The sequence below is a fragment of the Fundulus heteroclitus genome, chromosome 24 (genome assembly GCF_011125445.2).
Source record: "Fundulus heteroclitus isolate FHET01 chromosome 24, MU-UCD_Fhet_4.1, whole genome shotgun sequence".
Classification (NCBI taxonomy): Eukaryota; Metazoa; Chordata; class Actinopteri; order Cyprinodontiformes; family Fundulidae; genus Fundulus; species Fundulus heteroclitus.
In genome coordinates, this window is record NC_046384.1 from 3,098,078 (window position 1) to 3,121,341 (window position 23,264).

Here is a 23,264-nt window from a genome sequence, read left to right on the forward strand (position 1 = left end):
CAGAGAGTTTGGTCAACAGTTAGGCATTTGCCCAATGTAGATAAGAAACACCATACAACAACAAATGACAAATACTCGTTTTTGTTGTGTCTTTGTTTTTACTTGGAACATTGAAACACATTTTTTCTCAGTTGTACATTGTGAATTATCAGTTAAATAACTATTAAGTTATTCTAAGTCTCATCAAAGGATTTCTCTCTCTTGTGGATTCTTGTGTGTGTTTTTAATTGTGATTTTGCAGAAAATCTTTTACCACATACATCACAACCAAAAGGTTTATCTCCTGAGTGGATTCTTATATGGGCATTAAGGTTTGACTTTGAGTAAAATCTTTTACCACACACATCACAACCAAAAGGTTTCTCTCCTGTGTGGATTCTTGTGTGTCTGTTTAACTCTGACTTTGAGGCACATCTTTTAAAACATGTATCACAGGCAAAGGGTTTTTCTCCTGTGTGGATTCTCATGTGTCTGTTTAACTCTGACTTTGAGGAAAATCTTTTACCACATGCACCACAAGCAAAGGGTTTCTCTCCTGTATGGATTCTCATGTGTTTTTTTAAATCTGACTTTGAGGAACACCTTTTACCACAAGCATCACAAGCAAAGGGTTTCTCTCCTGTGTGGATTCTCATGTGTCTGCTTAAATTTGAGTTTGAGGAAAATTTCTTTCCACATGTGTCACAGCCAAAGGGTTTCTCTCCTGTATGGATTTTCATATGCAAGTTTAAATATGTCCTGCTGGAAAATCGTTTACCACAGCCATCACAACTAAAGGGTTTCTCCCCTGAGTGGGTTTCTATGTGTATGTTTAAATATGACTTGCTGGAAAATCCTTTACCACATGTATCACAACTAAAAGGTTTTTCTCCAGTGTGTATTTTCATATGTTTATTTAAACGTGACTTGATGGCAAATCTTTTACCACAAGGGTCACAGGTAAAAGGTTTTTCTCCCGTGTGGCTTCTCATGTGAGACATTAAATGTGACTTTGAGGAACATTTTTTACCACAAGTATCACAACAAAAGGGTTTCTCACCTGTGTGGATTCTCATATGTAAGATTAAATGTGACTTTAAGGAACATCTTTTACCACACACAAAACAACAAAAGGGCTTCTCTCCTGTGTGGATCCTCTTATGCGCATTTAAATTTGACTTTGAAGTACATCTTTTACCACAAACATCACAGCCAAAGGGCTTATCTCCTGTGTGTATCCTCATATGCGCACTTAAGTTTGAGCTTGAAGTAAATCTTTTCCCACAAACATCACAACCAAAGGGTTTCTCTTTTGTGTGGATTCTCATGTGTTTCTTTAAATGTGACTTCACAGCAAACCTTTTTCCACAGGCAACACAATCGAAGTTGTGATCAAACTTTTTACTATCTGCAATGATGTTTGTCAGTGAATCCACATTTCCCTCTTCTCTGAAACATTTCTCATTAACTGAACAAACTGAAGTCTTTAATCTTGGATGACTTGATACGTGACTCTGTAGAGAGAATCTCTTGGCAATTTCTTCCCCACACTTATAGTAGCTAAAGGATTTGACAGTGTGGCCAGGAACCCAGCTCTCCTTACCATCCTCTTCACTGTCTTCAGTTTCAGAGTCTGATAACTGTTTAAGATGAGATTTATGGTGGTTCTCATCATCATCCTCTCCATCACGTTCACCATCTGCAGTCTCTGAATAGCTGGAATTGCCTGCATAAATATTTAAATATGGGTTGCTGTTGGTTTCTGCTGTTCTAGGGTATTCCTCTTCAATTTTTACTTTGAAATGGTCAGCTGAAGCGTTGGTTGGAAAATCTCTGACTTCTGTTCGCTGTTGATGAAAGTGAGAAAATAGAGGTTTCTCTTCATCCTCTTCACTTTTTATATGAACGACAGTTAATGGAAACCTGGTATCTTCAGTTTCCTCCAAATTCAATTGCTCTCCTTCCTGGTTAGTCCAGATTATTTCCCTTTCCTCCTTTATGTGGAGGAGCTCCGGTTTTTGCAGGTCTCCACCAGGATTCTGTTGCTCAGGGTCTTCTTCTTTAATTTCTGCAGAAAACACTGAAACACATTACATGCGTTATGACCAAGTATATCTTGACAATAGCACAACCACGATTAAGATAAGAATTAGAGAAATAAATCTCTAATATAATATTTAGATGTGTAATATAATATATGTAATATTTCCAGTTAACAATGGGTAAAAACCTGAGATGCCACAGTAAATACCCCTACCATCTACATTAGTGACGCACCACAGCAAAAGTAGGAACAAGTCAGCAAAGCACAAATGGAGAAAACTGAGAAAAACCTTCAATTTCTGAGAAAATACAGATTTTTGTTTTATTGCAAAATGCTAGTTGAAGTTATGAAAAACCCCTCAATGCTTTAAATGACTGTTTTGAAAATTTTAAAACTGTAAACTTTGACTACCGGTTTAGCGACTAATGGGGTAAGGTGTGCCAGCAGGAGCTCCTGCGAACTCTTAAATGGCCTTTTCATGTACTCTCAATTTACACATTTTGACTCCACAAGCTCATTGTGACTGTATTACTGGCTTTTATGCCTCCAAAAATGAAAAATACGAACAACCACAGCACACAATCAGCTGTCCAGGTGTAACTGTAACATTACTTTCCACTGTAACGTGCCACACGTTACAGTGGAAAGTTGCCAAATTCTGGGAAAACTGGATTCAAATCTGTTTATTTAACATATAGCGTGATTCACAAAAGATGCAAATATTTGCGCTCATTATGTCATTATTTTATGTGTCCCAAAGGTGGAACTTGAATTAGCACCGTCCACAAATGGCAGGTTTAATCACTGTAAAAAAGAAAACAGGGCAAGGGGAATGAGAATGTAGCTTATCTGTTCATGAGAACATCTTTAAATTCACAGAAAAACATAACCCGAACCTATCCCCAATAATATCAGAGCCACAAGCACGGCGGAGGAACTTCGCCATCATTCCAATAAACTGGGTCAGCGTGTCAAAGTCATCCATCATTAACCCAGTTTGAAATGTTAACTTTTGAAGTTTTTAGTGGTTATTTCTGTGTATCTGCATTTTATTGTATATTTTATTGTATTTGTATTTTTATTATATTTACTTACACAGGATAAGTCTATGATGGTGTATTCTGTTCCATTTCTGGTCCGCTACTCTCACTAGCTTCCATGTTAGCAGGCTGCTGCTCTTTTGGCAAAATAAAATACCAAATGCTGCGCTCTGTATTGGTAACTCTTATATTATTGGCTCAGGTACCAGGAAGTAAACACAGGCTACACTCTGAACTGAAGTAGTTCTATATCTCTGGGTTTGAAAAGAGAAAAACGTGACTAAGATTGTCTACAGGGAATGTTACTTCCATCCCTGGTGAGAAATTAGAATGAGTTAGGTTGATTTTATAGTGAATATTTTACTTATAGCTTCTTTAAAGAATTTTTTTTTATTTTGGTGGAGATATTTTCATTCCCAATACACTCACATGAGAGTAACCTAAATATTAGTTATTAAATTAATGAACTAATTGTATAAATAATGGAGAGGTGTAGCCCTGTTGTTGAGAACGCCTTTGATATTCTCTCAGCTAGACGGTGGATTCTCCTTCACGGCTTTAACTTGCACCCAACAACTCGTGGACACATTAGCAGCTGCTAATGTGCACAACTTTCTGCTGCCTCCAAATGAATGTCAAGAGGTTGCTGGAGTCAGAGCAAAAACATTGAGCCAGTAGGGAATATGGCTTCCAGAGCTGCAAGGTGGGGAATATCTTTCATCTTTACCACTAATTCACAAAACCTTGGCTGTCTCCATCCAAGCCTTTTCCTTCAGACGGTTTTCTTTGTATGAAGGGTGTGTCGTGTCAGATAGAACAGCTCTGTTCTCTACTTCGACAATCAATTATGCTACATGTCCTAAACTTGTACTTGATCCAGTGTGTTTTGTGGTTCCTGGTGAAAACATCTGTGGACCAACCTGATCAGAAACTGGGATCTGTTCAGGTTGGGATCTGAAGATTTATTTAGTATTTCCCCCAAAGCGGATGAGTTTTACTTTGCCTCCATATGTGACGGTGAAACTGGGATCCTGGCTGAGTTTGTTCCAGCAGCAAGAGCAGCTTTGTGTTTCCTCACAGACCAGCAGACTCTAGCATGAACACTTGACCTAGAGAGTCAGGAGATCTGAACTGGAGCCTCTAGTCAGAGGTTGAAGAAATAGGATGGGAGCACGTAGAGTCAGACTGAGCTGACATTTTGTCTGATAGGAAGCTGATGAATCCAGAGAGTTTTGGACTTTAGCTGCAACACAGGACACAGAAACAAAGTAAAGCAATCCTTACTGTTGATAGGAGCAGCAGTTAATGGAAAGCTGCCATCAGTCTCCTCCTTCACAAGGAGCTGCTCTCCTTCCTGACGGGCCCCGGGTTCCTCCTGTTCCTCCTTTATGTGGAGGGGCTCTGACTCCTGCTGCTCCCCCTCAGGACTCTGTTCTTCAGGAGCCTCTTCTTTAACATCTGCAGCCAACACTGAAACACATTACATGCTTTATCAACAACTAGATCTTTACAATGTTACAACCATGTCAACAGATGAGACTGAAACTGATCAAACGGCCAAAAGCTTCATGTTTCATTCCCACATTATTGTAGCCATGGCAACGGTGGTTGGACACAAGCAATTAGAGGAGAAAATATATCAGTGTGTTAGAATTACTACGATAAAACAAAAATATTTGAGGGAAAAAAAACTGTTTTAAATATATTTTGATTTAAATAAATATGATCTACTAAAAGGGGTGGAGGGGAAAAAATTACATGTAATAAGTACACAAAGATAAAATAAAGATCTCAAGAAAAATAGATGATTGATAATGAGTGGTTCAAATAAAACATGCATTAATACAAATTGATAAAATACGACGGTTAAACATTGAAATAACATCTATTTGTAGAATAATCTATCAATTACTGAATGTCTTTTTTTTTAAATGTGCAGCATTTAATAGCATACTATTTTATATTTTAGCCACTTTTATGCACAGTATTTATTTTATTTAGACATTGATTAATTTCTGTATGCAGTCTGAATTATGGCAGGATTGGTCCTCCATAGTCAGCCAGAAGAAAACATGCAACCCTATTTCAAGACAACTTAGACCCAAAAGCTTTATTCGGAGGAACTGTCCCAGACAAGAAAAACTTGATGCTGAAAAACCTGTTAGCATTAGCACCTCCTGGATTAATTTGCTCCCATGTTTTGAGAGGGGAAAAGCTGAAATATTAGGTTCTCCACTGATAGTCCTAAAAACAACTTTTTCTATTTTTAAAAAGGGAGAATATGTTCTCACACTTCAGGGACACTTTAATATAGAAATATGTAACAATCACAAATTAGCCACTAGAACTATCACTAATTCTGTATTTTGTCTTGTTTTAAATTAGAATCCACGTTTTACCAGAATAATAAGATACGCTCATCATTTCAGGAAGCTGTTTTTGTGTCCAGGAAAATAAGCTTCCATCCTTTCATATCAGTGATACAAAATATTATAATAAAAATATAATAAATAAATATGAATAAAAAAATATTTGGTAGAAAACAGTGTTTGTGGCTGATATCCGTCAGGGTAAAGTAAACATGACTCTATGATGACTGATTCTCTCAGTGATTAAACAAAACAACAATAAAAAAGAAATCACGTCAAAACAAAAAAAAACATCACAAGACCAAGTTTACTTTTAGTTTTAGTAAAGGATTTAAAATAAAGATACAACATGGCATGATAGAGTATCGTTTTACCGACAAGTTGATGAGAAATCCTGAGAAAGCTGTGGAATCCACCTCTAGTAACGTTGTGCTGTTCTCAGGTAGACCGCCCCAAAATGGCGGCCGTAATCTATACCCCGCGACAGCCAATGTAAAGTCTACTGTTTATACTATTTCTATGGTGCTACATGTTAAACTAGCATTAGCACTCCAATGCTACATGCTAAACTAGCATTAGCACCCCCTAAGCTACATGCTAAGCTAGCATTAGCACCTCCAATGCAGAGCTACAGGTTTATCCAGTTTTCTGGGGGAAACCCTGCAACGAGTTGTGATGAAGAGAAGGAATCCATCAGCTGCTGAAAACGGCTCCTAAACTTTAGCTCCATTCACACAGTTAGCATGAAGAAGGAAATCTCCAAACCTGATGGGTGCAGCAGAACTCTGGGCTGGAAAACATCCCCCATCATTGGTGTCTCCTCTGCTGCGTCCTGCCGCTCTTTGAGCTCCTGCTTCCCTCCAGTTTCTCCGCTGTGCCTCCAGCTGCTGGACTTCTTTCCAGACTTCATCACCTGCAGCAGCTGCTGCTCTCTTTCAGATTCACCAACACTCCAGATTCTGGCCTCACAGCAAAACAAGGACAAAGAACCCGGAAAGGTTCAACATGGCTGCGCTGTTGGGAAGAGGGACATCACAACCGTAGACATACCATAGTAGGACGCCATCTTGGGGCGGTCACTCGCTCCACTCAGTTTAATGTGTTCAGCAGCATTTAGTCAATTATAACTTGCTGATTTTTTTATTTTCACGCTTTTTTTTTTTTTTGCTTCAAACTTTAATAGAGCACTGAACCATGGTTCTATTCTAAGTGGGTTTAACAGAAATATAATATTCTGATGTGATGTATTAGTATTTTGCTAAACACAGCCAATTAACAGCCTTCAGCTTAATATCAGTAGGAGAAATTTAAAATTAATCATTGGTGTTGGTTTTGTGGACTTTGTGTTTGTTGTTTAACATTTTTAAACTGCTGCTCCCAATAATAAAATATTACTAATGGAAAAGAAATACGGTTATGAATTCTACATTGAGTGACATATTTCTCAGGTAGGCACATAGGTCTGTGTAATATTCAGTAAATTCGTACAAATTCACAGGAGCTTTCATGAGAGGAATAAACAGAAAAAAACCTAGCTAGATTCAATTATTGTTCCCATGTTTATAGAGGGGGACAGAATGCTTCAGACAGCTGAAATAAAGTTTTACCAGAATATTAAGCTACAATCTTCTTTTCAGCCATTTTCATGTCCAGCAGAATGAGCTTTCAACCTTTCAAATTAAAAATACAAAACTATAAATAGGAAAGATGTGTTAGAAAACAGTGTTTGGTGACTGACTGATATCTGTCAGGTTAAAGTGACTCAATGAAGACTTTGATTCTTTGGGGGGAAAAAACAACTTTATGTAAAAAAAAAAAAACACACAACATCAAGTTTACTTTTTATTTACTTGATACGATTATGTGTCCTTTTACCAACAAGTCGATGAGAAAGACTATGGGATTCACCTCTCATGCGTCCTTCTGCGATTTTTAGGTCAACCACTCCAAGATGGCGGCCGTATTTTATGCTCCTCCACAGTCAATGTGAGGTTTTCTCTTTTATATGTCTATGGCCACTACCCGATCTGTCCCAGAAGCACAAACCATACTGTCGGTTCATTTGCACATGCGCAAATGTGCAAATGAATGAAGAATCTTGTGTTTAACTATATTATTTAAAACTTGGGTAACTCTTACTGCTTTAATAAAAATACACGATTAATACAAAAACTGATTGTATATTTCCATAACAACTCGTAAACAAAAAGTACAAAATTAAATTACTCAAAACAAGGGGTGGGGGGGAGTGAAGGGGTCAGATGTATACTTAAATGAGTATCCAACAAAAAAGAAAATAGCCAGAAAGGCAAGACTACTGAGGAAGCAAGGAAAAATACACAAAACTGCAGAGTATTTATTGAGATGAAAGGAACCCTTGAAGAGGCTAGAATTACAGTCATCTTAAAGATTGAGGAACCGGATAAATACTGAAGTGACCCCATACATGTACCGATCCGTTGTGGTGAAGAGAGAGCTGAGCCAAAAGGCGAAGCTCTCGATTTACCGGTCGATCTACGTTCCTACCCTCATCTATGGTCACGAGCTTTGGGTCGTGACCGAAAGAACGAGATCCCGGATACAAGCGGCTGAAATGAGTTTTCTCCGTAGTGTGTCTGGGCTCTCCCTTAGAGATAGGGTGAGGAGCTCAGTCATCCGGGGAGGACTCAGAGTAGAGCCGCTGCTCCTCCACGTCGAGAGGAGCCAGTTGAGGTGGCTCGGGCATCTGGTCAGGATGCCTCCTGGACGCCTCCCTGGAGAGGTGTTCCGGGCACGTCCCACCGGGAGGAGGCCCAGGGGAAGACCCAGGACACGCTGGAGGGACTATGTCTCCCGGCTGGCCTGGGAACGCCTTGGGATTCCTCCTGAGGAGCTGGCCCAAGTGGCTGGGGAGAGGGACGTCTGGGCCTCCCTACTGAAGCTGCTACCCCCGCGACCCGACCCCGGATAAGCGGAAGAAGACGGACGGACGGACGGACCCCATACATTGAAAAACATAGATATGTGTTGGGACTGAACTAGATTTATGAATAAAGAACTAACAGATTAACTAGATACTTTAATCTACACAGTCTTAGATATAGAAAACAATATGCATCCAAAGAATAACTTTTTGCGTAATATCAACCACACCCGTAACTAATATACTTAATATTCATATAATGGGAAAATTAAAACTAAGCATCACTCCAATAATAGACATCAATTTAATTCTGTCATCAGAAAGAACAAAAAGGGGGGTGGTGTGGCAATATATATTTGAAATTTAACATGATTGACAAAATGCCTGCAGTTGTGGATGATTTACTGGAGCGCATTGCAAACAAAATCCTTGTAGATAAGATGACGAACATAATGATTAGTTGTATATACAGATCTCCTGGATCAAATATGGAAACATTTACGGAGTAGAATATGTTTCCAAAGATAGCAACACAGGTTGTTGCATATCTTTGAGGACTTCAACATTAACCGCTAAAATAAAAATAAAAAAACATAAAATGACAGAGGATTTAATAGCATAGCTTTATATCCAACAATTCTAAAGCCAGGTAGGATTACCTCTCACTGTGCCACGCTAATATATAAATTTGCAAATCCAGGCAAACGATGAGCCTAACGACTCTCCATTGTTGGGGCGATCAGTTCCAGGTGAATCTACAGGTGAATCTAAACTCTAATGAAGCCTCGCCTGCAGGTCTATAAAGCTGGGAACTCCTCACTACTCCAGACATTTTGCGCTAAGAAAGCTTCCTGGATGGGAAGTTAAACGTCTTCAGCTTCATAATAGAAGTCCAGTTGTTTTATTTTTTAAACCTTCTTTCTTGGACAAATTCACAAATATTCTAGGAAACGATATAGATAGCAGACTCCTACTAACAGATAAAAGTGATCATTCACCTGTTTTTACTGTTACCTATTGCAACTATAGGAAGAAAAACGATACCAATATTTGTAAATATTAAAGAGAAAAAAGCAGAAAGAATGGTTGGATCAATGAACAGAACTAAGAGATTGTCTATAAAAAGTGTTGTGCCATCAAGCCATCAGGAAAAATCAGAATGGGTTGTAAGCAAAGGAATTTCACAGCAGAGTTTGCTGCTGTGTAGCAGAGTGCGTGCAGAGTTTGCTGTTAAAAGAACGCCAGTGCTCGAATCATTCCTTTCAACTAATGTCCTCATGTGAGCCCTTTAGCGGATATTCACCGGACAATACCTAACAGACAGAGTTTTTTATTAAGCATTAAATAACTTAAAACAGTGTGTAATAGCAAAACATAGAATACTAAGGAAGCTTATGAGGATTATTTTTCAAAAGTATTTATTTTATTATATGATAGAAATTGCCAGATAAAACATTGCAAAAGTATACATAAATACACAAATAGTTCATGGGTCACCAAAGGGACACAAAACGCCTGTAAAAAGAAATGTAAATTATACAGACAATTAAAAAACAATAGCAATACTGATGCAGAAGAAATGTTTAAGAAATCTAAAAACAAATGAACTAACATTATGAGGAAGAGTAAGAAAGAATACTACAACAAATTGCTGAAAAAGTTAATAAAAAATAATGTTAAAAGTTTCTGGAACATTTTAAACAGTATTCTAAGTAAGGAATTAAAAAATACAAATTATCCTGAATGTTTTATTGAAAATGATAATATGGAACATGTGGTAAATGGATTTATTGATTTCTTTGTGAATTTAGGGCCAAAATATGCTTCACCAATCAAGGAACCACAAACAACAAGTAGAAGTGTAAAAGATTTGGTGGACAGAAACCCTAATACAATTTTTAAGTGTAACTGATGAAAAGGAAATCATAGAAATAGTTAAAATAGGTAAATAAGAACAAAACCTCTACAGGCAGGAGTGATATAGATATGACTGTTAAAAAGATTATGAAAGAAAAAACAAAACCATTAAAAGTCATATCTGCATTTTCCCTAACAAAATGAAAATTGCAAAATGGCACCACTATTTAAAACTGGAGACAGAACCTACTTTACAAATTACAGACCCATCTCTTTACTCCTCAATTTTTTTTAAATACTAGAAAACCTATTTACAGACAGATTAGATAGATTTATTGGAAAAACACGACTTAGAACACCATTATATAATGTTTACCTGAAATAACAATATACTTCAACCAACTACTCTTCTTAACTAAAACTACTAAGCAAAATTAAGATTAATGAAACTAAGGAACTATTTACACACAAATAAAGAAAAGGACAAATAAAAGTAGTTATAAACAATAATTTAACTATTTTAGTTGAAAACCATTAATTGAATCATAAGAATGATTAAATTAATTTAGAATTCAATTAAGAGCTGAGTTAGAGAACTGAAGTTCATCTTCAAGAACTTGGAATAAGGTTAAATTAGCTTAACTCAAAGATAACATTTTAAAGAATGATTTGCCAAATACAAGGCAACTTGATTCTTATTATTGTAATAATTTCTCCAAAAATAATTAAACTCAAAAAATGCTGTAAGCGGATGATGACCAGACTCTACCGTTCTGTCTCTCTTTGAGGTCGGTCATGTTTTTCTCTCCTCTCCAGCTGCCCCCCCACCCCCCGGCTCACCCTCTCCTGCTTCTGCTGCTATGTCTTGTCTTTCTGAGCACTTTCTTCATATCAACCGAACTCTGAAAACCATGGATCTGGTAAGCTGGTCTCACAATGCTATTGATCAATTTTTTTTTTTTTTTTGACGGGTAGGCAACGAAAGGGGGACCCGTCCGGTCCTGATTTGAATCATTTTGTGGGATACATCCTATATTCTTGGATGGAAAACGGTGTGTCTTTCGACTTTGTCATTCCTAGACGTTTGAAACGTTTGCATGTTTGGATTCAGGATACTTGGATTTCTACTTATTGGATTTGGTGGATTTTTGATGTATCAGCAAATACAGCATATGTCGGTAGTCATTTGGCCTTGATCGGTCTACCGGCTGCATATGACGCGCTCACTAAGGCTGTGAACGGACAGATCTGGAAGGTGGAGGAGCAGAGCCGAAAGCTGGCTGTGCTGGAACGCAGACTGGCTTTGGTGGTTGAACTCAAAGGTAGATGGGATAAAATCTGGAAGTGAAGTACGGAAAAGCCCAACAATTTGGATAATTGGATTTACCATTTGGAGCCAGAAAAGACCTAAAGCTGACAGGAAAGTCAGGGCAGCTTGTCTCATAACAAATAACATATTTGGTTTATGCCCTCCCTATCTCTACTCCTGGATTGTTATGGCGGAGAATGCTCAGAACTCTCCCCCGCTCCCTCCTCCCCCGCTGACATCTGTGGATGCTTTCTGAACTGTTGGCCGGCTGATAACATCAAGGACAATGGCCTCTGGAGAGCGTTACGGAAATATAAACAATTCCCCCAAACAGACATACATAACTGATGCTCATATAAACTGATGAACTTACACGAGACTAGTCTCAAATGTTTACCTTCTGCTATATGTGTTTCGTCTTATTTTTGCTTTTTGTGCAAGAGGTTTTTGATATCTCAAACTGTATCCTGTTATAGGATAAAGTATGAGTTATGTTTTTCCCCTCCCACCTTCCTTTTTGTTGCCTCTATCTTTTCACAGAGTAATGGCAGCGCCCTGTGGGCACCGTGTAAGGCAGTTCCTTGGCAGCAAGGCCTCAGTAAGTCGTCTCCCCCTGAAATGTTTGTGATGTTTGTTCGTTTATGTTATGGCGATTGTACTGAAACAACAATTTCCCTCTGGGATTATTAAAGTATTTCTGATTCTGATTCTGAAATAATGTTGCGTATCTGACCCCATGGCTATAGCAGTACAGTCTTACAGTTATTTTCCTCTTGGCTGAACTCAAACACTTCTCTGTAAATGTAAAATTTCCCTTTTGGTTTTCCGCTACATTCCTGACAAATGACAAATCCTTATATTTCTCTTGTGTCTTCTGTTTTTATTAGCCTTGTAACAAAGTTTTGCTCTAATGTAAATTGTGACAAAGTTTTTCCAAGTCTTACCAAAGTGTTTTCTCTTTTCTCATGTGTTGTTAAATATGACTTGGCTGAATTTTTTTTATCACATGCAGCAAAACTAAAGAGATTCACTTACATGTTTTCTTATATGGACATTTAAGTTTGACATTGAGGAACATCTTTTACCACAAGTACCACAAGCAAAGGGTTTCTCTCCTGTGTGGACTCTCATGTGAATTTTTAAATCGGAATTTGAGGAACATCTTTTACCACATGCATCACAAATCAAGGGTTTCTCTCCTGTGTGGATTCTAAGGTGTTTGTTTAAATCTGACTTTGAGGAACATTTTTGATCACAAACATAACAAGCAAATGGTTTCTCTCCTGTGTGGATTTTCATGTGCCGATTTAAATCTGACTTTGAGGACCATCTTTTACCGCATGCATCACAAACACAGGGTTTCTCTCCCGTGTGAATTCTCATGTGTGTGTTTAGACTTGATTTTGTTGAAAACCTTTTCCCACAAGCATCACAACCAAATGGTTTTTCACCTGTATGGACTCTCATGTGTAATTTTAGGTATGATTTGCCGGAAAATCTTTTACCACATGCATCACAACAAAAATGTTTCTCCCCAGTGTGGATTGTCATATGCGTTTTTAAACGTAACTTGTTGGGAAATCTTTTATCGCATGCATCACAACCAAATGGTTTCTTTTCTGAGTGTATTCTCATGTGTGAGCTTAAATACGTCTTGCTGGAAAATCCTTTTCCACAAACATCACAACCAAAGGGTTTCTCTCCTGTGTGGCTTCTCATATGAACTTTTAACCGTGACTTGCAGGAAAATTGTTTACCACATGCCTCACAACCATATGGTTTCTGTCCATTATGGATTTTCATGTGTAAATCTAAATATGACTTGCAGGAAAATCTTTTACTACATGCATCACAATCAAAAGGTCTCTCTCCAGTGTGAAGTGTCACATGTCTTTTTAAATGTGACTTACAGGAAAATCTTCTCCCACAGTCATCACATCCAAAAGGTTTCTCCCCTGTGTGTATTCTCATGTGCTTATTTAGGTCTGACTTTGAGGAACATCTTTTCCCACAAACATCACAACCAAAGTTGTGATGATTATGGTTAATTCTTTTACTATCGGCAAGAACTTTTTTTAGTGAATCCACATTCATTAATGTTGGATGACATGTCACGTGACTTTGTGGAGAGAATCTGCTAACGATTTTTTCCTCACACTGAAAGAAGCTGAAAGATTTTACAGTGTTTCCACCTGACTCAAGAACCCTGCTCTCCTTCCAATCCTCACTCGTTTCAGGCTCAAAGTCAGACAACTGTTTAAGATCCTCATCCTCTTTATCATCTTCACTGTCTTCTGTCTCTGAATAGTTAGATGTACCTCCATATGTATTTAGATCTGGGTTCCTGTTGGATTCTACTGTTTCAGAGTCCTCCTCTTGGTCAACTGGAGTGTTGGTTGGAAAACCTCTGACTTCTGTTTGCCGTTGATGAAAGTATAGAGGTTTCTCTTCAATCTCTTCACTCTTTATATGAACAGCTAAGTGAAACCTGGTATCTTCAGTCTCCTCCTTTAATTTCAATTGCTCTCCATCCTGGCTGGTCCAGATTCTATCACTTTCCTCCTTTGTGTGGAGAAATTCCACCTCCTGCTGCTTGAATCCAGGATTCTGTTCTTCAGGGGCCTCTTCTTTAACATCTGCAGCCAAGACTGAGACACAATGCATACAGTTTTAGTTTAGATTAAAATACACTGAATTACTTGCTCAGTATGACGGGTTGTTGCAAAGCCATGGAAAACGCAGACAACTGTCCCTGTGTCAAGACTTGATGCACCCTGCTGGGTTTCCTTAGATGGTATTTATTTTTGACCAATCTGATCATTCTGGATAATCAGCTATGTTGTTTTCATATTTCATAATATTAAGGTTACTGCACAAGTCTGAAGAAAGAAAGCCAGAGAAACAAGTCAACAGACTAAAGAGCTGCTGATGTTCTCATATCTCTAAGTACATTTTGATGTGTGTGCTCATAGAAATCAACTAACGCTCCTCCCACTACAGGAAAATTCACCAACAATGGGGCATTGATCGATAGTGTTTAGCATTTTTTTACTGCTTTGAACGTTCCATGTTCCCCACACCCAGCTTTGCCCCTCAGTGCTTCTTTGGCAGTGCCTACTCTGGTGTTTTTGTTTTCAAACTTTGTCTGAGGGTGGGGTTATGCTTTCACAGCAGTGTGAAAGCATTAGATTTTAATAAACAGCAATTGCTACAAAAACAGTACTACTAAGAAGTCATGAATTTGTATATTTCAGAGGTTGTCTGTAGGGCAAAACAAGATGTGTGGCAAGTCACGCCTCTCTGTAACTCAAAAATCTAAGCACCAGAACAGTTATTTTTCAATTTTAAAAATTTTTGTCAACAAAAAAAAAAAAAAAAAAAAAAAAGAAGAATGCCCTGAATGTATGAAACGATCAGGGTGGGCATCTCACAAGCCCCCCAGGCTGCATTAAACAATGCTAATTGTGTTAGCTGTGCTACCGGCTACTCACCTTAAATAACAGCATGGCCCATTGCTGGTCAAACTCCAACAATATAACTCACATGCCACAATAAGCCAATTGCACATTGCAGTTGTGCATGGGCGGGGGTTATACGACAAACATTTTGACTACCAAGCAAACCCTGCCGTCACTGTAATTTGTGTGAAGTGCAGGTAGCGGAGGTGTACATGAGGCTCACAGGCATTGGTTTTAAGGCTTTAAGAGCCTTAATATTTGTGCTGTACAATGACTAGGGAACTTTGTGCCATGCTCAATTGCTTTAAAAAAATCTATAAGCTTAAATAGTGGTGGAAAAATCAGGATTGGAAGGCTCCACCAAGTTCACCCAAAGACGGAAAGAAGAAATGCGGTTGTAAATCTCTGTTCATTCTTCACAATTTTTTAGACAGAAAAGAAAGATCCAGACGGACGTAAAAGATGGATTAAAATAATAATTTTTTTGCACACATTTATTGTGTCTAATCATCATAATGCTACCTGTTTAATCTTGAAACAGAGGAAGCTGTCAGGCTCAGAGCGGCTGCCGACAGAAGAAAAAAGTACAGACACAACATGGACTCGCCCCGACACAATCTTTATTTTGCACTGTCACATTTTAAATAATTCAAATGTGTCCAGAGAAAAATGTATATAGTAGATGAACACTCCATCTCTAAATTAACGCCACCATACACAGTCATATCATACCAAAATAAGACTTTTTTCTCGGTAATTGTGTTTTCTTGCAAGTGCCATTGGAGCAAAGCGTTACAAACCCAGCGGATTACAGAAATATGTTTACATTAATACATCATATTGCTTTAAAAGCTACAACTATCTTTATCGCCACAGTCAGGTGCGCTGTACAAAGCATTTCATCATGGTCTGATGGGTACGTGCTGTCAGACATCTCCCCATCTGGAGACGTCAATCCGTATGGTGCTTAAGAGGTGCTTTGGGTCATGAGACGGCCCGGTCTTGTAATGTGATGCTCCTGGTGCCTCTCCACACCGGTGTTGGTTATTGCTGCCGAAGTGGTACTCTATATGCCTGTTTTCAATTCACATATAGCTCTACTGTAGGCCAGTCTGTCTCCTGATCTGAACGGTGCAGCCCGATCCTTCACACAGTGTGCTGTCCACCCATGGTTTCTGGTTGGGAAACACACTTAGTGGGCAGGACAGCATCAGTGCAGCACAAATGAAGTGCAACTCTCAAGCTCAGCGCCTTCTTTAAACATTTTCCAGTCTGTGTTTTCAAAGCAGTCACGTAAAGCTGAGCAGGCCTCTGCAGTCCAAACCTGAATGGTTTTGGTCAAGGACCTGGTTCTGCATATTAGGGGCTTGTAGAGAGGGATCAGGTTAGAGATGTGATCTGACGATCCAAAGGAGCTGCTACAGCCTTATATGCTCCTGGGATATTAGTGTACCTGATCTAATATGCTGTCGTCTCTGGTTGGAAACTTCATGAATTTATTGGATACGGGGTGCACAGACTTTAATTCAACATGGACAAAGTCTCCAGATACAATCACCGCTGCCTCTGAATTGCTGTTTATTTGGTTGTCGTAGGGACAATTTTATATTAATACTGAAGTTTGATTATTGCATTGCTATCTTTAAAGCTATGGTTGGTAATCCTGTTGGTTATACTGGGTGAAATCATTCTTCCATCCTGAAAGTAGTAAATACATTATGTAAACATAAAAAGGAGGTAAAAAAAAAAAGAAAAGAAAAAAGAAAAAAAAGAGGGAGCTATGTTGGTGGGAACTGAACTTGAGAAAAAGACTCAAAAAAAAGTTGCGATGAGACAAAGCTGCTCCTTTTTAATCACCAATCAAGGGGGAACTTTATTCATACAAACACCAGTAGCAAATTCACATTTACATTAAACAGATTCCCACACATTACAAGTCTCACCCCCTTTTATAAGTTTCCATTTACATGGATGCGTATGTGGGGTGTTCTAGTCACGTATCACAACAGCTGTTTCCTCTTATTCCTGGAAAGAACACGTATTCCTTGTTAGCTTCCGCTTGCTAGCTGCGCATGCGCCCTTCTAGTATTTATGTATTCTGCGGATTGAACCGATCGGCAAAACCAGACTTTTTCACCCGAAATGCAACAGACAACAGTGCCTCGGTTTACCCAACCTCTAAGGCGTAGGTTCGGGAAGAAACGCAGAAGACATGGCTCCCGTGGCAGAATCCGCACCAGGCTAAATGCTAATCCAGCTCTGCCCAGTCTCCTCCTAGCCAAGGTTAGATCCCTCACCAATAAAATGGAGGCGATCCGGCTGAGGATCTGAACTAGCAGGCCACTCTTTGTTTAGAGCAGACCGGAACAAAGCGGCAGAGAGATGCAAAGATGGAGACTTATGAATGTACATCCACAACATCTGGTGCACAGCTGCAAAAGCAATCAGGAGCTTCTGCTCTCCCAATCTGGAATATGTCGCAGTTCAATGCAGACCTTTTAAATTGGCTAGAGAGTTCAGCTCTGTGATTATTACTGCTACACACATCCAGCCTAAAGCTAATGTGCCCTGGAAGAGCTTTACTGCCTTATAAGTGTACTCATGACCAGCAACCCGGATGTGGCTGTGATTGTAGCAGGCGACTTTAATCACTAACTTAAAGCTGTGCTCCCCAGGTTCCACAAACGTATTAAGTTCCCGACCAGAGACAACAATATATTAGATTTACTGCAACATCTCAGGAGCACATAAAGCTGCTGCTGCTCCCCACTTTGGTTCATCAATCACATAACGGTGGAGCTGAAATCCACCGTTATCGTTCCTGTCCCCAAGAAACCAATCATCACATACCTCAATGATTATCGTCCCATCGCTCTGACCCACGTCATCATGAGGGGCTTCCACAGGATCCTCCTAAAGTCCATCAAGGACGCCGTCCCTGCTGGCCTGGACAGCCTGCAGTTCACCTACAGGGAGAACGTCTCCACAGAGGACGCTGTCTCATTAGCACTCAGCTCTGACTCACCTGCAGCAGACCAACACCTGGATGCTCTTCATGGACTTCAGCTTTCAGCACCATGCTCCCAGACATGCTAGCTCTGAAGCTCCACAGCATGGATTCTCCACACCTCTCTGCTCATGGATCAGTGACTTCCTCACAAACAGACCCAGGTGGTGAGGATAGGGAACATCTGCTTCACTGATCCTCAGGAACACCACAGGGCTGTGTTCCCAGCCCAGCTCTCTCTACACCCTTTGCACCCAGGACTAGTGCTGGGTATCAATTCAAATTTCAACAACTGATTCAATTCTGATCCTCAAGATTTGAAATCGATTCTTTTTTATTCTTTTTAATTAGATTCAATCTGATCTCAAATTGGATTGCTGGTATTAAAAACATTTTAGTTGTTAACTGAATTCCATGTAGCTATGCAACATATCGATAGTAGTATCAAAGTTAATGGCTGCTCTAAGGTCTAAACCCTCTCCCTGAATGTTGAGACCACTGCTTTCCTGAACCCAAACAGACCCATGGTAGAAAACGGAGGACACCAGCGATATCTGCAGCTGCTTTTTCTATTCAATTCAAAAAATACTTTATTAAACCAAAAGGGAAAATAAATTTGAACATTAACCTGGTGCATTATTCAAAATATGAGATTAAAATTCACCTCCCGTACTGGAGTGTGAAGATTCCTGTGACGGCTGCTTCAGACCACTAGGTGGAACTTTGCGCCATGCATTGTTTTTGTCCTGCTGAGGTCACAGAGCAGAAGAACTAATTAACAGACTTCTTAAAAATGATCTTTGGTTATATCAATTGTTTTTTAGGAATTAATATGAGAATCGACTCATAATTGGAACATTTATTGTTTAATACAGCCCTGCCCAGGACTGTTCTGCTGTCTACCCTACAAACACGGTGGTGAAGTTTGTGGACGACACCACTGTAGTGGGTCTCATCTCCAACAATGATGAGTCCTACTACAGGGAGGAGGTCAGCAAACAGACCCAGTGGAGCTCCAGGAACAACCTGATCCTGAACACCAGTCAGACCAAGGAGGTAATAATAGACTACAGGAGGTCCAGGAGGACTGAACACCTCCTCTCTACATACAGGGGGAGGTGGTGGTGCGTGTGGACAGCATCAGGTTCCTGGACATCCACATCTCCTCGGACCTCCCATCTGGTGAAGAAGGCCCAACAACGGCTCTTCTTCCTCAGGAAACTGAAAAGGCCTGGAAACTGCTAAAAAAAAAAAACCTTCTACAGAGCTACCATAGAGAGTGTTTAATGTCTCAGCATAACTGTGAGGTATGGGAGCTGCACAGTCCAGGAGAGGAAGGACCTAGCACGGGTGGTAAGGACAGTGCAGGGGATTGTAGGATGTTGTCTGCAGGATCTAGACTCAGTTTATGCAGAACGAGTCCAAAGAAGGGCCAGACGCATCTCTTCTTAGTCTATTTGCCAACATTATGTGTACTCTGAACCGGAGTGGCAAAAAGGAAATTTCACCTCGGTAAGACGCGGTGACAAAAAAAAGAATCTTTGAATCTTAATACTAGATTCTAGCTCCTGTTCCTTGACCTTTCATGGGGTCAACAGTAAGAACTATCGTGGGTGGGAAAGGAGCTTCGGACTGTTGTGCCAAATTTTGACGGCCTTTAACTGCGACCAAATCCCGACCAACAGGCTTCCGAAAATGAACGACATTTTTGTTGATTTATGTGAGGGGCTGTGATTATACGTCATGTCACCCAAAGGATTGTGGGATACCTTAAGGGTTCTTAGCGCCGCTAAGGGGAGTCGCGCGTTTCCTAGAAAGAAACTAGCATACAGGCTACTTTTCCTACCTCCTTCCTTACTGACTGTACTATTCGGACAGCACTTATCTTGGCGAACGCTGACACACTTCCGCTTTGGCTGAAGAGTCCTTACGTTATACGGGTGTTCGAATTGAGCCCAACACCAGTTAGGCGCCCCCAGCATGCAGAAACTAGCAAGGAACGTGGATGCACATTAGCATTATGTGAGCCCGTCAAATTGACTGCCATGTGGGCCAACCAAGAGATAAGGTGACAACCCTGAGACTCGGGGACAGAGGGGGGTTTGGCAGGACTTATCCTCTGACCAATCACTGCCATTTGGACTGAATGGCAGTGATTGGTCAGAGTTTTTACATGCCTGTAGCTCTAACAGAGGTATAATTTTTTTGTTCCCCTTTCTGAAAACATAATGTATTGACTACCCTCTGATTTCACCCAGTATAACAAAAACTGTTTCTGTCGTTAAAATGGCATTGAAATGCAACATATGTTAACATTACTTTATGAAATAATGTTTGCATTTGTACACATTACCTGAATCACACAGTTCCTTATGTTTTTTCCCCCCGCTGCGCTTTCCATAGTACCAGGAATGCTAAGTGTGCGGTACAGTAACAGACCCGCACTCACTGTTGCCAAGTCTACTTATTATAAGTGACTTTGGGCTTCTTCTTTCTAAAGTCGCTTTCATGAGTTGCGGGTAGAGGTTTTTTGGGCTTGTTTCTGAAAGTGAAATCACTTATTTGGGCTCTAAAATAAGTGACTATAAACAGGAGTTATAAAGAGACCTGCTTGCACTACAGACACCGTGAGTATAACCAGCTGAAATATCCCTCCGCCTCATTACGTGCTGTAGCGCATCCTGCGTCACCGCCATATTGGTTGGGTCTTTTCTCCTCTAGACTGACATAGGAGCCGAGGGAGTAAAGGCAGGAAGAGCAACTCTACCTGTATTTTCTGCAGTTTACAGTTGCAATAACTGGCGATAACTGCTGAAAGTAGATTACGAGGTGCAGATCACCATTTTGAGCAGAGATTGGTTCTAAAGATGAATTTATATACCATGATAACATTGTAGAAACCCAACCCATAAACCGTACTTTAATGCTTATTAAATTGTTGCCTTTGTATTTAACATACTAAGGCTGAACCATGTTGCCAAATGAAGGAGTTACAGTGTCAGCACATGAAGCTGTGCTAAACAGTTCTCTTTAAAGGGTATTAAGCTCCTGCCCAGTTGCAGTTCCAAGACACTAGAATGACCTGTAAATTTAAAACCTTTTTCCAGGCTTTAAAAAAAAAAAAAAAAAAACTGTGTATGGACGTGGATATAAACAGCATGCAGAAATATACAAAGAAATTATTGTTGCTGGTGTGAAAGCTCAGGATTAAAGGTGTGTGAGAGAGTGAAATAATGAACAATAAAACTTGTGACTTTATTAAAATTTAAAATGTAATAATTTATATGTATATGTGTAATACCATGGCCATCTTTGTTTAAGAGGCAAAAAAATGTTTCGGCATCAAAACAGGTATTTATTTACACATTTGTTTACACATTGTGTAAACATCAGACGGTTATGATTAGCGATTTAGCCATTATTGGTCAGAGTTTAAAATTTCATGGCAAAAGGATGTTTTAATTCCAATTCTGAAAAGTGCTTGAGAAATAAAACATAAAACTATTTTAGCACAAACATGTTTTTACTTGTCATTTATTGCAAAAGTGCATATTAAAATGCCCAAATAGGCTTTGATTTTCAGAGATCGGGTTCTATGGTATGTTTGCAATTTGTTGATCTGATTTACTAAGGTTATACGTGTATTGGGTAATTTGCCCAATGGTAGGTTCTACAAGTAATTTTTCTGATGTGTATGATTCTCCCACCAGCACCCTCCATACACCCTGGATGAATACTCTAGCGAGTCACTACATCTGTCACGGGACCTTCTAGTCAGAGCCGACACGTTTTGAAGAAATAGGATGGGAGCACGTAGAGTCAGACTGAGCTGACATTTAGTCTGATAGGAAGCTGATGAATCCAGAGAGTTTTGGCCTTTAGCTGCAACACAGGACCCAGAAACAAAGTAAAGCAATCCTTACTGTTGATAGGAGCAGCAGTTAATGGAAAGCTGCTATCAGTCTCCTCCTTCACAAGGAGCTGCTCTCCTTCCTGACGGGCCCCGGGTTCCTCCTGTTCCTCCTTTATGTGGAGGGGCTCTGACTCCTGCTGCTCCCCCTCAGGACTCTGTTCTTCAGGAGCCTCTTCTTTAACATCTGCAGCAAACACTGAAACACATTACATGCTTTATCAACAACTAGATCTTTACAATGTTACAACAATGGGAAAGATTCAGTTTAGAGAAAAAGATTTGATCAGCAGTGTAGAGAAAACTGAACCTCAGGAACTGACAGTTTCACCCTAGAAATGATCACCAGTAACTTTAGTGTCTTTCTGTTGTGGGAATTTAATGTAATTATTCTGTAAAAACATTTAATAATTTAAATTCTGCATCTGTCATTATATCTATGCAAAAATCAATAATAGGTTCTTTATCTTTTTTAGCCAGTTAAGTTATTAGAGCCACTGTTGAAGGTCCAAAGAGCCTCTTGTTGCCCCAAAGCCACAGTTTGCAGAGCCCTGCCAGAATGGGTTGGACAAGGAGAGCTTTAATGAGAGAAGCAGTCATGGTGACAATGGTAACTCTGGAGGAGCTGCAGAGATCAGCAGCTCAGGTGGGAAAATCTGACAACAGGACAAGTCTTCTGGTGAGTCTCCAAAACTGGTAAAGTGATGAGAAGAAAGCCAGAAGAAGTCCTGTTGGAGTTTGTTACAACCATGTAGGAGATTCCTCCAAAATGTCAACAGATGAGACTAAAACTGATCAAACTGCCAAAAGCTTCATGTTTGGCTCCACAGCAACACTGTTCATCACCCTGATCACTCCATCCCCATATTGGCTCTATGAGAATGTAAAAAAAATGTTGAGGGAAAATATGTTTTAATATATTTGGATGTAAATTTATATAGAAGAAAAGAAAAAAAAAAATCACTTACAGATGAATAATCACTTGTAATAAATACGCAAGATAAAACGAATGATTATAAATGAGTGGTTTAAATAAAAAAACATGAACATAACGCAAACAGATAAAATACGACAGTTAAGAATTGAAATAGAAATATTTGTCTTTATTTAGTTGGTGAATTATTTAATAAATGTCTTTATTGCTTTTGTTGACTTTAACGGCGCGTGAATATTTTAGCTCCTCCTTGGCCCAGTATCAATGTTATTGACTGATTAATTTATTCTTTACACATTCTGAATAGGGCTTGGTCGTCATGACGTATTACTTTGTGTGGCCGCCATATTGAAAGCCTCCGCGGCCCCGCCGCCGCTACTCAGACTACTGCCTATGACTACCGCATACTGTACTCCCTCTCAGCCGTGTTTTAATTTGATTAATTTTACCGTAAC

General features: G+C 39.5%; 3 protein-coding genes across 4 annotated transcripts in view; 1 reads left to right on the top strand and 2 right to left on the bottom strand.

The window, feature by feature from the left end:
* The window catches only part of LOC105921678 (NLR family CARD domain-containing protein 3), a 1,041,521-nt gene that overhangs the window by 925,646 nt on the left and 92,611 nt on the right, over positions 1 to 23,264 (top strand). The gene's annotated exons all lie outside the window — the stretch shown is intronic.
* LOC118557847 (gastrula zinc finger protein XlCGF8.2DB-like) lies at positions 79 to 12,579 on the bottom strand. Of its 2 annotated transcripts, none has more exons than XM_036128312.1 (2): positions 12,468 to 12,579; positions 79 to 1,307 (listed from the first exon to the last, which is right to left on the bottom strand). In XM_036128312.1, the coding sequence occupies exon 2, from the start codon at positions 1,305 to 1,307 to the stop codon at positions 174 to 176; it is 1,134 nt and encodes a 377-aa protein (XP_035984205.1). In that variant the 5' UTR covers positions 12,468 to 12,579; the 3' UTR covers positions 79 to 173. The 2 variants fall into 2 exon arrangements, with proteins under 2 accessions (XP_035984205.1, XP_035984204.1); XM_036128311.1 differs by lacking the exon at positions 12,468 to 12,579 and adding an exon at positions 4,348 to 4,380 and having other exon boundaries at positions 79 to 2,059.
* LOC105924412 (zinc finger protein 239) lies at positions 12,495 to 21,923 on the bottom strand. The gene is made up of 2 exons (XM_036128328.1): positions 21,889 to 21,923; positions 12,495 to 14,148 (listed from the first exon to the last, which is right to left on the bottom strand). The coding sequence occupies exon 2, from the start codon at positions 13,592 to 13,594 to the stop codon at positions 12,518 to 12,520; it is 1,077 nt and encodes a 358-aa protein (XP_035984221.1). The 5' UTR covers positions 13,595 to 14,148; positions 21,889 to 21,923; the 3' UTR covers positions 12,495 to 12,517.

Coding starts and splice junctions, on each gene's coding strand:
- LOC105924412 (XM_036128328.1), bottom strand. CDS start 13,594: ATGAATGTGGATTCACTAAAAAAAGTTCTTGCCGATAGTAAAAGAATT.